The sequence below is a fragment of the Plasmopara halstedii genome, assembly GCF_900000015.1.
Source record: "Plasmopara halstedii genome assembly, contig: Scaffold_614, whole genome shotgun sequence".
Taxonomy (NCBI): Eukaryota; Oomycota; class Peronosporomycetes; order Peronosporales; family Peronosporaceae; genus Plasmopara; species Plasmopara halstedii.
The window spans coordinates 3318429-3331270 of NW_020187532.1; the positions used below are offsets into that span (position 1 = coordinate 3318429).

At 46.4% G+C, this 12842-nt stretch overlaps 2 protein-coding genes across 2 annotated transcripts; one reads left to right on the forward strand and one right to left on the reverse strand.

Annotated features, from left to right (window-relative positions):
* Window positions 1-1714: 1714 nt before the first annotated feature.
* PHALS_12619 (histidine triad nucleotide-binding protein 3) lies at window positions 1715-2374 on the forward strand (the record flags this gene model as incomplete). Its single annotated transcript, XM_024728208.1, has 1 exon — window positions 1715-2374. The coding sequence occupies one exon, from the start codon at window positions 1715-1717 to the stop codon at window positions 2372-2374; it is 660 nt and encodes a 219-aa protein (XP_024578708.1).
* A 55-nt stretch (window positions 2375-2429) lies between these two features.
* On the reverse strand, window positions 2430-6820 carry PHALS_12620 (major facilitator superfamily; the record flags this gene model as incomplete). The annotated part of the gene is made up of 5 exons (XM_024728209.1): window positions 2430-3990; window positions 4049-4192; window positions 4294-4725; window positions 4790-4968; window positions 5048-6820. 5 exons carry the CDS (start codon window positions 6818-6820, stop codon window positions 2430-2432), a joined length of 4089 nt encoding a protein of 1362 aa, XP_024578709.1.
* Between the last annotated feature and the right edge of the window lie 6022 nt (window positions 6821-12842).

Consider the following 12842-nt stretch of genomic DNA (forward strand, 5'->3'; position numbering starts at 1 on the left):
GCAAAGCTCATACTCAACTTTTGTGCAATTATGCACAGCTCAGCGGTGCCAAAGTATGGATACCAATGGCGATGATGAAACTCTGGTCCATGGGGCACGCGAGGTCTTAGCATTATGTCTAGCGATATAGATAATTTATTACTTGATGTACTAAACCATTACAATCGAATACTGGTTTGGGTAGAATGAAATCTTAACTCTTCAATAAAAGTGAACTTAATAGCGTTAGACTCTCTCGGTGCTGCTCCGGAAAAAGCGAAATTTTGTGTTGAGTCAAAGCTCTCTCTATGCACAGTGCAAAGCAATCCCAAGGCACGCTCCAGCTTTCTTATTATTTCGCTGATATAAGTGCCCATGGCATTGCTTGCTTGTGAGTGCTCTGTAAGGTTTTTGGCAACTTTTGAATGCAGGAGAATCTTCGAGAAGTGAACAATGAGTAGAGATTCAAAATGGCCTGTTGCTGAAAACTTATTGGGTATCGAAAGATCTTGTGCTAAAAAAGCTGCAACCCTACAGTCTGACCAGTCACAAAATCCTGGTAACATAGTATCCTCAACACATTGACACATGTACTGTTTTCCTGCTTTTCATATTCTCTGCACATAAATAAGCGACTTAGATGTAAAGGAATACAGTAGCCGCAAAAAATAACACAAACTGGTTTTATAAAGTCGGTACATATCAAACACATGTCATCTTAAAATTTACAGGCTGACCTGAGATGCAAATGGGAATTATGATAAGTAAGGCGACCTTGCTGTTCATCTATCCAAAGCTCTATAGGCACAACCCTTCGGCGCAACTTGATAGGAACATCGATACGTGAACGTGAACTTCTATGATTTCCATCCACCGCCGATCATTTTTCTTGTCCCCTTCCATCGCATTTTCTCTTTTGTATTAACGTCGCTTACAACTTCAGCTACTGGTACAGCTGCCAAGGCTTTTTGTGTCCAACAACCATTTCAGTGCATTAGCATTGCGATGTGATGAACGACTCAATTTTAACTTCCGATCTCAGCCTGAGACAAACCCAAACAATCAGCATAGACATGCGTAAATAGATACCTCAACCCGATGTTGTAGTATCAAAAGTACATGCCTACTTATTGTAGTAGCATACTCACACGATGGCTACAACGTGCTGAACTAGCATTGGTCTTATAGCCACATAAATCACATCCAGAGAATCAGAAGATTTTAAAAGTTGTGGTGACACGCTCCTTCTTGATTTTGCGTATGTCGCAAGATTTTCCGAACATTTTGCTTTTTCTAAATTGCGTATTATGCACATTTACGTATGCCCGAGAATTCGAACAGAATGTGGTGGCAGTGCACATACGTTTGCCCGTCAATGACTTCTCCGGAATTGGTTGCGACCGAAATACAAACGACGAAATATGCAAAGACAAAGGTTTGAGCTGTCCCTGGTATTATACTTAAACCCCGTCAAGTCGTTAACGAGGTGTTGTTGCTATACGAAAACGATTAATATACACATTCACTTTGGGTATGATTTGTCATCTTTTGCACTAATAGGATGACAGACATCCTATGTCATATTAGACTGCGCAATGATTATGGAAGACTATTTCTAAGCTTGTTCCAATTATGTTCTGATTATGCTGGCCCCCTCTCAGGTTCCGCCCAGCTCAGCCATCAAGACCAGACGAACTTCCGGTACATTTGTCGCTCTGGCCAACACTGAGCAAACATGCACCGTAACACTTCCCTCCTAGCGCGAATAAGCGGGATATTACCCCCACCACGATTAAATGTCAGTGTCTATAAAGGCGTGCGATATCACCGCGATGGACAAGTGTGCAGCTGTCGCTTTTGCGAGATCGTGCGGGCACGCGCCGAGCTTTTCTTGTACGAGGATGAGAAAGTGGTTGTCTTTCGCCCTTTGCGACCAATTATGGCAAGTCATGTCCTCATTGTGCCGCGCGCACACATTCAGAACGTTAATCGGCTAGCTACCAGACATCGTGAGCTTCTCGTGCGCATGTACCGTGTGGCCAAAGCTGTCATGATCAAGATTACAGAACCTGGAGCGTTTGACGAGCAAATGGACTTAAAACTTGAAGAGCTTGACGATACATACAAGAATCCAGTGCGTTACTCGTTTCATGTGCCACCTTTTAACAGCATTGATCATGTTCATATGCACGTTTTTCACGACGATGCGCGCAGTCTCGGCTGTTATGGGCGCATCAAATATCGCACCAAGTCCTGGTGGTGTCGCTCGTACGATGAAGTAATGGATAGACTAACGGATATAGCCGACGATGAACAACACGACGAAGGTGCTGATCTTGAGACGTCGTCATCCACCACGTCAAGCCCTTCGTTTGAAGAGCACCGAATAGCTTAGCTAAATGTCATAAGTCCCTATTTATATCAAAAACAAACTTTAACGATCTATTGTATTATTCATTGCTGCCATACTCGAGCCGTACGTGTGAAGACGTAGTGCGGCGAGGCGTAGCAGGTTGCCATCCGCATAAAATGGCTTCAATGTCCTGGAGACTGCGCCGGCTAGTCTCAGGAATGTACCACCACGACAAGACGGCGCCAGTAATGTTACACGCTAGGATAATACTGACGCAAATACCTGCCACGTCTACTGATGTTGACATCAATTCGCGAAGCACCGGAACAGCATGAGCGAGAACGATATTAACAATGGCCTCCCAAATCACCATAAGACTTACAGCGCCCATACGCTGCTTAACGGCGAATAATTCACTGACAATAATTACGGGCACCACGCCCAAACCAAGCTGATGCCCGGCATTTATCAACAACATAGATGCCCAACCAAAGTCTCTCAGCGCGACTCGGTTGTTTTCCTTTTGGTTCGCCTTTCGGTCTAGAGAAATAATTAGAAACACACAGGCGAGTGCCACTAAGTAGCAGCCACATTGTGTGGTTACAGGTCTTCCTCTAGTATCCACAAGGTAGTAGCACGCTACAACACCCATGACAGCAGCAATCGCGGCCACCGTTGTGACAGTAATCAGTTCTTCTTCGGCGCCATCAATGGCTACACCGAAAATTGTTAAGACAAAGGAAACGTTTGTTCGTGTTCCTCCAACCCCTCGACTGCTAGCTTGTGCAAGCGTTGATGTAATCGCTGGTTTTAGCAAAAACGCACTCACAGCACGTAATGTAAAGAGGATAGCGCACAGAAGAACGGGGCGAAAAAATGCGCCGTGGTGACGTCGTTCCATCGCTGCTTGTATTTTTGCGTGGATAATTGCATTTGTCTTGTCCTCAGCGATGCGTTCGTTACGGTTAAACAATTTATATAGCACTTTGAAAGCAGATTTCCGGTCGTCGTGGCGAGCAATGAGCCACGTAGGTGAATCTGGCAGCTTTTGTGCAAGTAGTAGCAACAGCAAGGCAGGAGCAATGCCAGACAATGCCAAAACCTTCCATTCAGTCAGGTTAAAGCCAATATAATGTTGACTTAAGTACATGAATAACGCTCCAAGCAACAAGTAGCAAATTCCTCCAACGCCTGACACGAGCCTCTGTGCACAAATCACTCGTCCACGACTATGTTCAGCGCTGATCTCGGCCAGATAGACTGGTACAATCACATAGATGATTCCAGCCGCTGCACCAAGTAAATAACGTCCGAAAAGTACTGTAAGCTCTCCATATGCAACTCCAACCAATACCCAGCCTACAGTGAGCGGGATGGCTGACAACTCTAAAGTGCCGGCGCGTCCTAATCGATCTCCACAATATCCAGCAGCTGCAGCTCCGAGTATTGTTCCTAAATACAAGCAAGAACGAAAGAAAAAGCTGGCGTGCTCATGTCTGGCTCGAAAGACGTCCACCTGCATGTTGTAAAGTTGTCCAGGAGCAATAGGAAACAGCGTTAGCCAAGTACAGGACACGCCTGCAACACCCATGGCTGCAATGTGAAGCTTGAAAAACGAGTTATACTGGCCTGCCACCCGCTTTTGACGATACTTGAGTCTACAAGATAGATAGACTCAGCATATACCAAATTAAAGTAGGATGAAAAGGGACGGACCGCGAGTTTATTGGAGTACTCTCGTCACTTGGCGAGTGATTAGTAGCATCTAGAAGCTCCGAAGAAGCCGATATGTATTGGTGTGGTACAAAGGCAAAGTCACTGCGTGGAGGGTCTCGTAAGCATTCTACCAGGTAATGCCACCTACGGGGAGCGACCATTTCGTGCAATACCAGATCCAGAAGATACTAGGAACACTGACCATCCAAGAAAAATTATTCTAAATTCATTCTACCGGTATTTACGAAGATTGAGTCGGGCTTGATTCTAGCGTCTTGGCTTGACGATGCTCTTGCGTCAGGTCGCTTCCCAAATGCTTTTTCCAGCGAAAGGCATTTAAACATGAGTATAGGAACGACTTCACGCGAAGTTTAGCAGCTTCTTTGCGTGTACTCGGAAATGGTGTTGTGTCGAGGCAGATCACACCCGGTAGGGAGAACATATCGCTGTACCCCATACCAAAAACAATGGCTCCTGGACCCCACTCTTTGACGTAATTTGACACCTGTGTTGAGATGAGTCTCTTACTTACAATGTGAGCACCATAATAATTCTTGGCATCAATCCACCGAATCGGAACTCCGTTAATAATCACGGGATCCAGTAATAAAATATCTGGGGACATGACGGCTCGGCCGTGGGTTCCATGCTGGTCGGCACTTAGTTCGGCTTGAGTTCTGCGTATAACACAAACAATACAATTAGATTATAAGAATGATAATGGTTGAGGTAGCAACACACTTCAGTCGGATTCCCTTGGCCTTTAAAAAGTGTTCAATAGCCCGTTCCAACGAGACAGTACTGTACTGAGGAGCCTCAATAAGTGGATCACTTTTGTGAATGCTGTCGTAGTCAGAAGCTTTGCGCAGTTCGCGCTGGTCACGCTTTGAAAGTATCAAATTTGGTTTTGCCAGAGCGTTCTGCAAATGCACATCAGTCGTTAGTAAGAGTTTGTCATCGTCTGATATCACGACTGGTCGCTGAATGATCAAAAATTACCTTGATCTCAAGCTGACTTTTTCCTTTGGCGCGAAGAATAACTCGCATGAGCGACACTGGAGGATAATTGTGAGCCGTCGATAGCTCAATCAGACTGCGACCACTGTCATATTCCTTGCAGATTTTGGTCTCGTCTCGACGAACACGATGCGTATTGACAAGCAATGACATGCGCAACAGTTGCTTGCGTAAATTGATGGTCATATTGGTGGTGATTGGAAGCATCTCCAACAGCTTGTCAATATGATTCACTTGCTGTCGCTTTAATCTACGAAAAGTTTCTCGTTCAAGCAGCAGGCCTGCTGCTTGCGTCTCTAGAACTTGCGGCGTCGGAGTCACAGGCCAATCCAGCTCAATAGGCGTTAAATCGCCAAATTTCTCGCGTGCATCTTTGATATCTTGCTTTGTGAGAGCCTGGTAGCTAGGTCCATTTTGGTACACCGACGCTTGCATTGACGAAAAGACAGACGCCATCGCAAAGCAAGGGTCCAATCCGACAGCACGAACTCCTTCCATTACCGTTAATGCACGATCTTTACGCCCGGACTCTAGCGAAGTGAGCGACATGATCTCTGGCTCTACTTCGGACAGTCGCATCTCCATCAAAATATCAAAAAATGCATCTGAGCGCCAGACAATCGAAGCACGCAGAAGCCAATGCATGTATGTATGTACTGAAACTGAGCGTAAGAGACGGAGTTGCTTGAGTACCTTGACAGCACCATCAAGATACTCTTGGCGGTAACATATAGTAAGAAACCGGTTGTAATCGGCCAACTCCAACTTCATGCCCGCCTTGTCCATTAAATCCCACAGCTCAATCACTTCTTTTGCGGCCGATGCTTCATCGCACGCATCAAAAAGCGTACGCAACGTGGAGTTGTCTACTTTTCGTCCTTGGTCAAGCATATCTCGAACAATATGAATACCTTCTGCTGGTTTCTTTGCTTCACAGCAAGCGAGAACCCCAGGTGTCAAAAAACTCTCGTCTAGGTACGGGTTACCAAAGTTGCGGTATAAGTCAAACAGTTTGTGTGCGTTTTCGAATGAATTCCGACGAAGCTTGGTAATCAGAGCCGCAATCTCTGACTCGCTGGGTAGCGTCTTTTGCAATGCAGCAATTTTTTGCAAGGTCATCGTAATCGTTTCTGTTTTCAAGTTCTTCGGCGAAATCGATTCTTTCGTTACCAAAACTGCAGTCTCGGACGTAGTTTGATCTGTCGAAATGTCGCTTTGCTTGTTTTTCTTTGAGCTCTGCGTCGGAACAACACTTGCAGTCGCCTTGGTGTCTTCGTTTAGAACTCTTGCCAGCATCTTTTCTTCGACCTCCTTTTGCGTCATTGGCTTTCGCAGCACTGTCTTTACCTTTTTTTTTGGCACAGGTACTTTTGAGCTTGTCGCGTTTTTTGCCACGACATCAGCAGCAACTTTGGCCGTTTTGTCTTCAGCACAATCTGCTATTTTATCAACCGTAGTAGATGCAGCAATTGCCACTTTCTTTTTATTTTTTTTACTCTTTCGGCGCTTGGAGATGCTCAATTTGTGTATTGCGGTGTCAGAAGCTACGGTAGGGGTGGATGTCACTTCCGTTGCCTTAGAGGAGATGGCCGGGGCTGCTACATCCGAAGCTAGGCGAATAAAAGATGTACGCTGTTGTTTCAGTATGTAGAGCGCGCTGCCTGGATGCAAATAATTTCGCTGCACCGGAGCATGAGTGACCGGCGTCAGGACTAGACGAATGACTCCAGCCCGAGCTGTTGGTCTTGACAACATTTTTGTGCAGGTTGACAAAAAATAATGCAATGGTTATCCTTCATGTGACTCGACAGAGTAATAGCCCTATTAGAATAATCACAATTTCAGAAAATGTCCGCGCAATTCAGCACAAATAAAAGTGAAGTAGCAGTCACATAGTTTAAGGAAATGGACTCTATCATATCTCATGGAGGTAAAACCCAGCCACGGCTCTATCTACAGAGGTGGGACTCAGAGCTGAAGTTTGTCGGTTTTCGCTGTCAGTCATCCAGGCCTTGCGGAACCGTAGTCCTGTTAGATGTCGCTGTCACGCATGATGCGAAATGTCAAAATCAATAGATATCTGTGCGCCTTTTGTAGTTAAAGCGTCAAAGGTTCTTTTGAGCTTTACCATGAAATTTGAGGCATTCGAAGCCTGAAAGACTTTTTGTTTGTGAACCAACCTCAAGATCTGATCTCATCCTAGGTATGGCGTGGCTTAGACGCGATTTTCAAAGGTCGACCGAAAGTTGGGGGCTCTAAAACGCACGCCCTTCTTTCCCGGTCGAACTTTGTAATTCGTGAGCCCAACTCTACTAGAAAGCAAAAGCGCTCCTGGCGCAGCCATAAAGCTACAAAACCTTTGGTGCAGGGTGTGGGATATGATGAATTTTCTAACACTTGTTCGTTGACTAGTCGGTGGTTTGGTCTCATTTGACAACACTGAGCTTGACGCCTCTTTGTTGTTTCCATATTGCTGCTGTTGGTTGATCTCATTGTCATAACAGCAGATCTTCTTTCCCTACTCACAAGAATCACGGCAGGCTGCAGATCTGTTGTTGATGACTTCTGGGCATTTGTAGTTGCCGCAATTAAAATACTTATACACGTCGTAACTAGGATACCTGATACGGACACATTGCAACCAGGATATTCATATTTAAAGTCACTGTAGCGACGGTGGTTGTAGTAGTTGTCATCGGATCTTCGATGGTCATAGCTTTACTAGTCAATTTTGTAACAAGGAGTAGTAGTCCGAGTGTTCGCTAAACTATCTGCCAGCGTATCTTTTGCCATGATTTTGATAGTCGCTGCCAATAGTAAAGTTCTTGCTGCCGTTGTCACAGTATATTTAGGATAGCTGTCATTACCGGTGCCGTTACAAACTTGGTTGTAGCCTTTGCTGTCTTTTTGTAATTCCCCTCTATCATACTCCTTGTGTACGTAATCTTTGCCCTTGTAGGCATCTTCTTTCTTTAGAGGCTTAAATCAAGGTTGTCACCATGTATTTATAGTCATCGTCTTCGTAGCAATTGTCTGACGATTCGATTGTGCTGGGGTCATTGTTTTCAACATGCCGACACACATGCTAGAGGTATGTTTTTTTGGTATTATGTCAAGTACATCTGTAAGCTGGTGTCAATTAAGCCAAATCCCCAGGTGGTCGATGTTTATGCTCATAATACGCTGAATAAAACTGTAACATCGATACAGCCCTTATCTGATAAAGAAGATGCTGTAGATCAGCACGATCGGTTGCACATTTTTCAGTGCCATTGATCTAGTTAATACCTCCGTGCAGAGTACGGGGAGTCAGATGTAGACAGCCATATCAAACGATCGCTAGCAGTGTTCAAGTGTATGCGCTTTGATAAGAATTTTTCTAATGTAGATAAGAGTGTCTTTGGAGCCTAAAAAAATTTCATTGGAGGACATGTTGGCCGGCAGATCCCGCAAAGATAAAGACCATTGCGGATTGGTCGGTGCACTCGACTTAAGGAAGTGAATAACTTGTACAGTTATGTTCAGATCATGCAGCCGTGGTGTGATCTAACTTCGGACGCCTTACTTATCAACGCTGTTAGGATCTGGCGAAACGAGATGGCCTTCAAGACTATAAAAGAATGACCTCATTCGAGTCTGCATTTATGATCCATGCCATGTATGGCATCGGCATAGTTGTGGGTTGCTTTTAACAAGGGGCAACGTTCATGAATCATGCTCGCGTTTGAATGTTGCCGCCTTCAAGCAGCAAAAGCAAACTATAATGTGCGACATGGGGTCAATATTATGAAAACAACACTTGTAAAGTTTGTGGTGAACCTACTTGGCTCCAAGCCGTTATTATCTATGCACAAAATTGTCGCTGAACACAGTGACGTCGTCACCTCACCCCTCACAAGAAATGACAAAATTGTTACCTTTCTTTGCCATGTACATCTTCAACATGAGGTTTGACTTAATGTGGCAGTTTGTACGCTTTCGTGTCACCCCACTGTATTTGTCAGGTCACGATAGTATTGCCGATTATTGCCGAAAAGACTTGTTCAGTGTTCCGATCGGACGCATTTGTTGCGTTGCTGAAAGCTCCGGGAAGTATAGAGTTCGTAAACTTAGAAGCTGCTATTGAAGCGCTCACTTACAGGTTTGCATCGCAATTTGTTATACCAAGGTAGAGCAACGTGTAAGGGCCCCTCACGATGAGCGACATATATACAGAATACTGTACGACGCCTCTCTATGGCCACTCCAGACGAGAAGAGAAATACTACCCGGTAAACGTAATGTGCTGGTGACTCAACAAAAATAAGTGTTAAAGCCATGTCGTTTAACATGCCTGTTTGCATACGTAGCATCTTTCGGGTTCTGGTTGGCGCTGGCAGTATATATGGTATTTTTGTCTCTCAAGGATACGTCCTGTAACGTTGGTGTTGCAGCGGGCTACCGCAGCACTTTGCTTAGAGAAAGCTAAACTTTGGTCACCGACCTTACGTTCTATACAAGAACCAGTAGGAGTGCGGCGAATCGCAATTCACTACCTCCAAAGTAGTTAAAATACCTGAACCATGGTAAAAACGCTCTTCAGTTCAAAATTGAAACTGTAATTAACTGTTTTATTTGCGGCAGATCCGTCTATATCTAAAACTTTAGGCTCTCTTGATTAATAGTAAATCTTAATTAATATGCATTTCTACTGGTAGTCCTGCCACGTAGTGGCTTCATGTTACGGTGTAGCCACACCATTGTGTGATTATACCAACTTGTGTTATCTACAACTATGAGCGGTCGCACCATCTGACTTTTCGTAAAAGGGTACATGTAACCCCATTACACTAGACCTTATCAGAATGGCGAATATCCACAATTCACATTTAACTGTCGCATCATACGAGGCTCGCTGATCTGAGACACCCTTACGTTCTCAATAATATCCTTGAGCATTCTCCGCTAAATTAGCCCTGTGTCTATGGCACGGATAACACCCAGCCTAGCTGGTTCCGCGCGCAAAGCCCTTCTTCTTCGGCTCGGGGTGCATATCCGGACAGTACGTCCGCGGCTTCACGGGAAGCACATCCCAAGCCCTCGGCAACTGGGCGCCACACACCGCGCCCGCCCAGAGCGACTGATTTCCTTGTCGATAATTTAGAAAAAGTCGACTACGAGTCGGATACTCCTTGCCAGCATGGGAAGAAGAGGAGGGCTAGGTGTGCCAACGGCGCGACTTGAGCCTTGCTCTAACCTTGCGGACACCGTGTCCATTTCCCGACCTCTCGACTTCCGGGGAAAGTAGAATTATTATTGATCGACTCAACGAGGCCCAAGAGCAGCAGTTGGAGGCTGTCCACAGGGCGGCTCTCATGCGCTCGAATCCACGTCCGGTCCTAGACCCTCGTGTAAAGTACGGATTCCGCTCGGCGGATACCGCAGCTAAAGCGAAAGACGTGATCACTCGATTGTTTGGCGTCTACGTAGCCGGGCCCCTGTCACTACACAAGCCGAGCTTAACCAGCGAAAAACCTCTCCGTGCTCTCTTCTTGGTGCCTCAATAAATCCCAACGGACAGGTACCACGCTCGATTTCGAGCTCAAAGAGGATGCGCTCCTGTATTCGCACTGCGAACAATCCTGTTTTGGTCGCCCCTGACGAAACCGCCGCAGATGATGTAGAGCTCTTTGAGCGATGGGTGCAGCGGCACCAAAAACTTATCTCATTGTCTACCTTACAGTGGAGCCACAAGGAGGTGAGTGTGCGCGTAAAACATCACCTTCGATTTGAGCATGCCAAACTCAAGGCGCAACGCCGACTTCCTCCGTATTGTCGCCCTGCGACATATGGAATAATCCATCACGCTCCCGCGGTTTCTCATACTGGTGAGTCTACAACCACAGCTGCTCAAGGCCATAGCTTGAGCTCAGCTCATGGCCTTTCGGCTTCCCGGGTTACCTTCGAGAAGGAGCGTCATGATCCTTCTGATCGTAAGCTTTGGACAGTCGTGCCTGAGTGGCACCTCAAACTACCACGAGTTCTCGGAGTTTGGGTATCCCTGCCAGTTCACAAGATATTGGGTTAGACCCTGTCGGCTTCGTCAACCCACAAGGCGTTCCCCGTGCTACCGTTCTCATCGAGAAGAGTCGGCGGTGGAAGATGACGACTTGGTCGATCGCCGTCCGGTGACTTGCGAAGCTCTTCTTGCTCTGGAGGACAAAGTCCGACGTCATCGGCACTCTGCCGAGCATCTTGCCGAGGTCACATACCGCTGTGCGGAAGACCTTGAGAGCTTGGCTAACTTTGTGCACCGACTGCCTCACGTTAAGGCTATCGCGCTCTGTCGAACCGGCTTCTAGCCGTCGAGCAGACAGATTCGTCCCTTAATGCGACGGTGGCATGCCGTTGAAAACGGAAATCGTTGCACTCCGTGCTCAGAACCAGTTGATGTTTCAGCTTCTGGGTGACCGAGCATCATTGGTATCGCCCCGGCGACAACGTTTCCGCGTTCACTTGCGCCGGATCCCGGTACGGCTTAAGCAAGCCCGCATAAAACACCGGGTGGATGCGCATCCTATCCAGAAGGTTTAGCGTATAAGCAAGGCCTCGCTTGGCCACGACCTTAAAAGGTCCGATAAACAGTAGACGGACAGCAGCGACTGCATGAATAGGAAGAATAGGGTTTTATAAAAGCAGGTTTCCGACCTCAAAATTCACCAAATTTCTTCTGTTTCTTCCATCTGCATATTATTTCTGCATTTCTTTGCTTTCAGCCATCGCATCTCGTACGTGTCCTAGGACCTTCAGTCTGGTAGTCCTGAAGTCATCGACTTCTTTCCGCACAGTGAGGGGGCTGACATGGCTAGCCGCTCGGCTATTCCTTCTTCACCAAGCCCTGAGCCATAGGATGGCGGCGTCAGCAGGACGCGAGGATTAACAAGCCCGATCACGTAGAACGGCACGTAGCTGGTTGACTCATGCACTGCTTTGGTCAGAGCAAACTCCACATAGCGCTCCAGCGCTTCGGGTTTCAGTGCAAACGCTGCAAAGAACGTCTCCAACGACGTGTTTTGCGCGTTCAGTTTGACCATCGGTCTGCGGACAGTCCGCTGTTGACGTATCATTTGTTGCCTAGCATCCTGAAGATTGTCGACCATAACTTCACAGTGAAGCGTGGGTCTCTGTCAGAGACAAATGACTCCGGGAGTCCATGTTGTCGAAAGACACATCCTTAAACAACGTCGCTGTATCCACGCCGTCGATGGTATCGTAAGATGAGCCATCTTAAACGGACCACAAAGATCACCACACCCGTGTTGCCCGCCGAGTTCTTCGGCAGGCCAAACACAAATTACATACTCATGAACTGCCATTCCCGGAGAGTACCGGTCAACTGGCCAGCGGCGCTGCCGCATTCAGAGAGGGTTTCACCCTCTGATACGTCTCACACACGTGCGCAGATATGTTGCAGCGGGGCTGCCGTAGCTTTGCGCTTTGAGGGAGCGTAATTTAGGTCACCGACCTTTCGTTCTATACTTCGAACAAGTACGAGTTTAGCGGATCGCAATCCGCTAACTCCAAGGGTATTTATGGCCTTAACCCAAGGCTAATTAACTCTTCCGTTTAAATCCAAAACTGACTTTATTTACTTTTATCTACGGCAGAGCCGTCTAATTTTAAATGCATAGATTTTTCTAAATATGTAAAGCAAAATGTAAGTACATGTATAACTGCTTACTATCCAGCCCTGTACCGTATTCTTGTTTGGGTGTGGTCACACCATGCCCATCTGGTG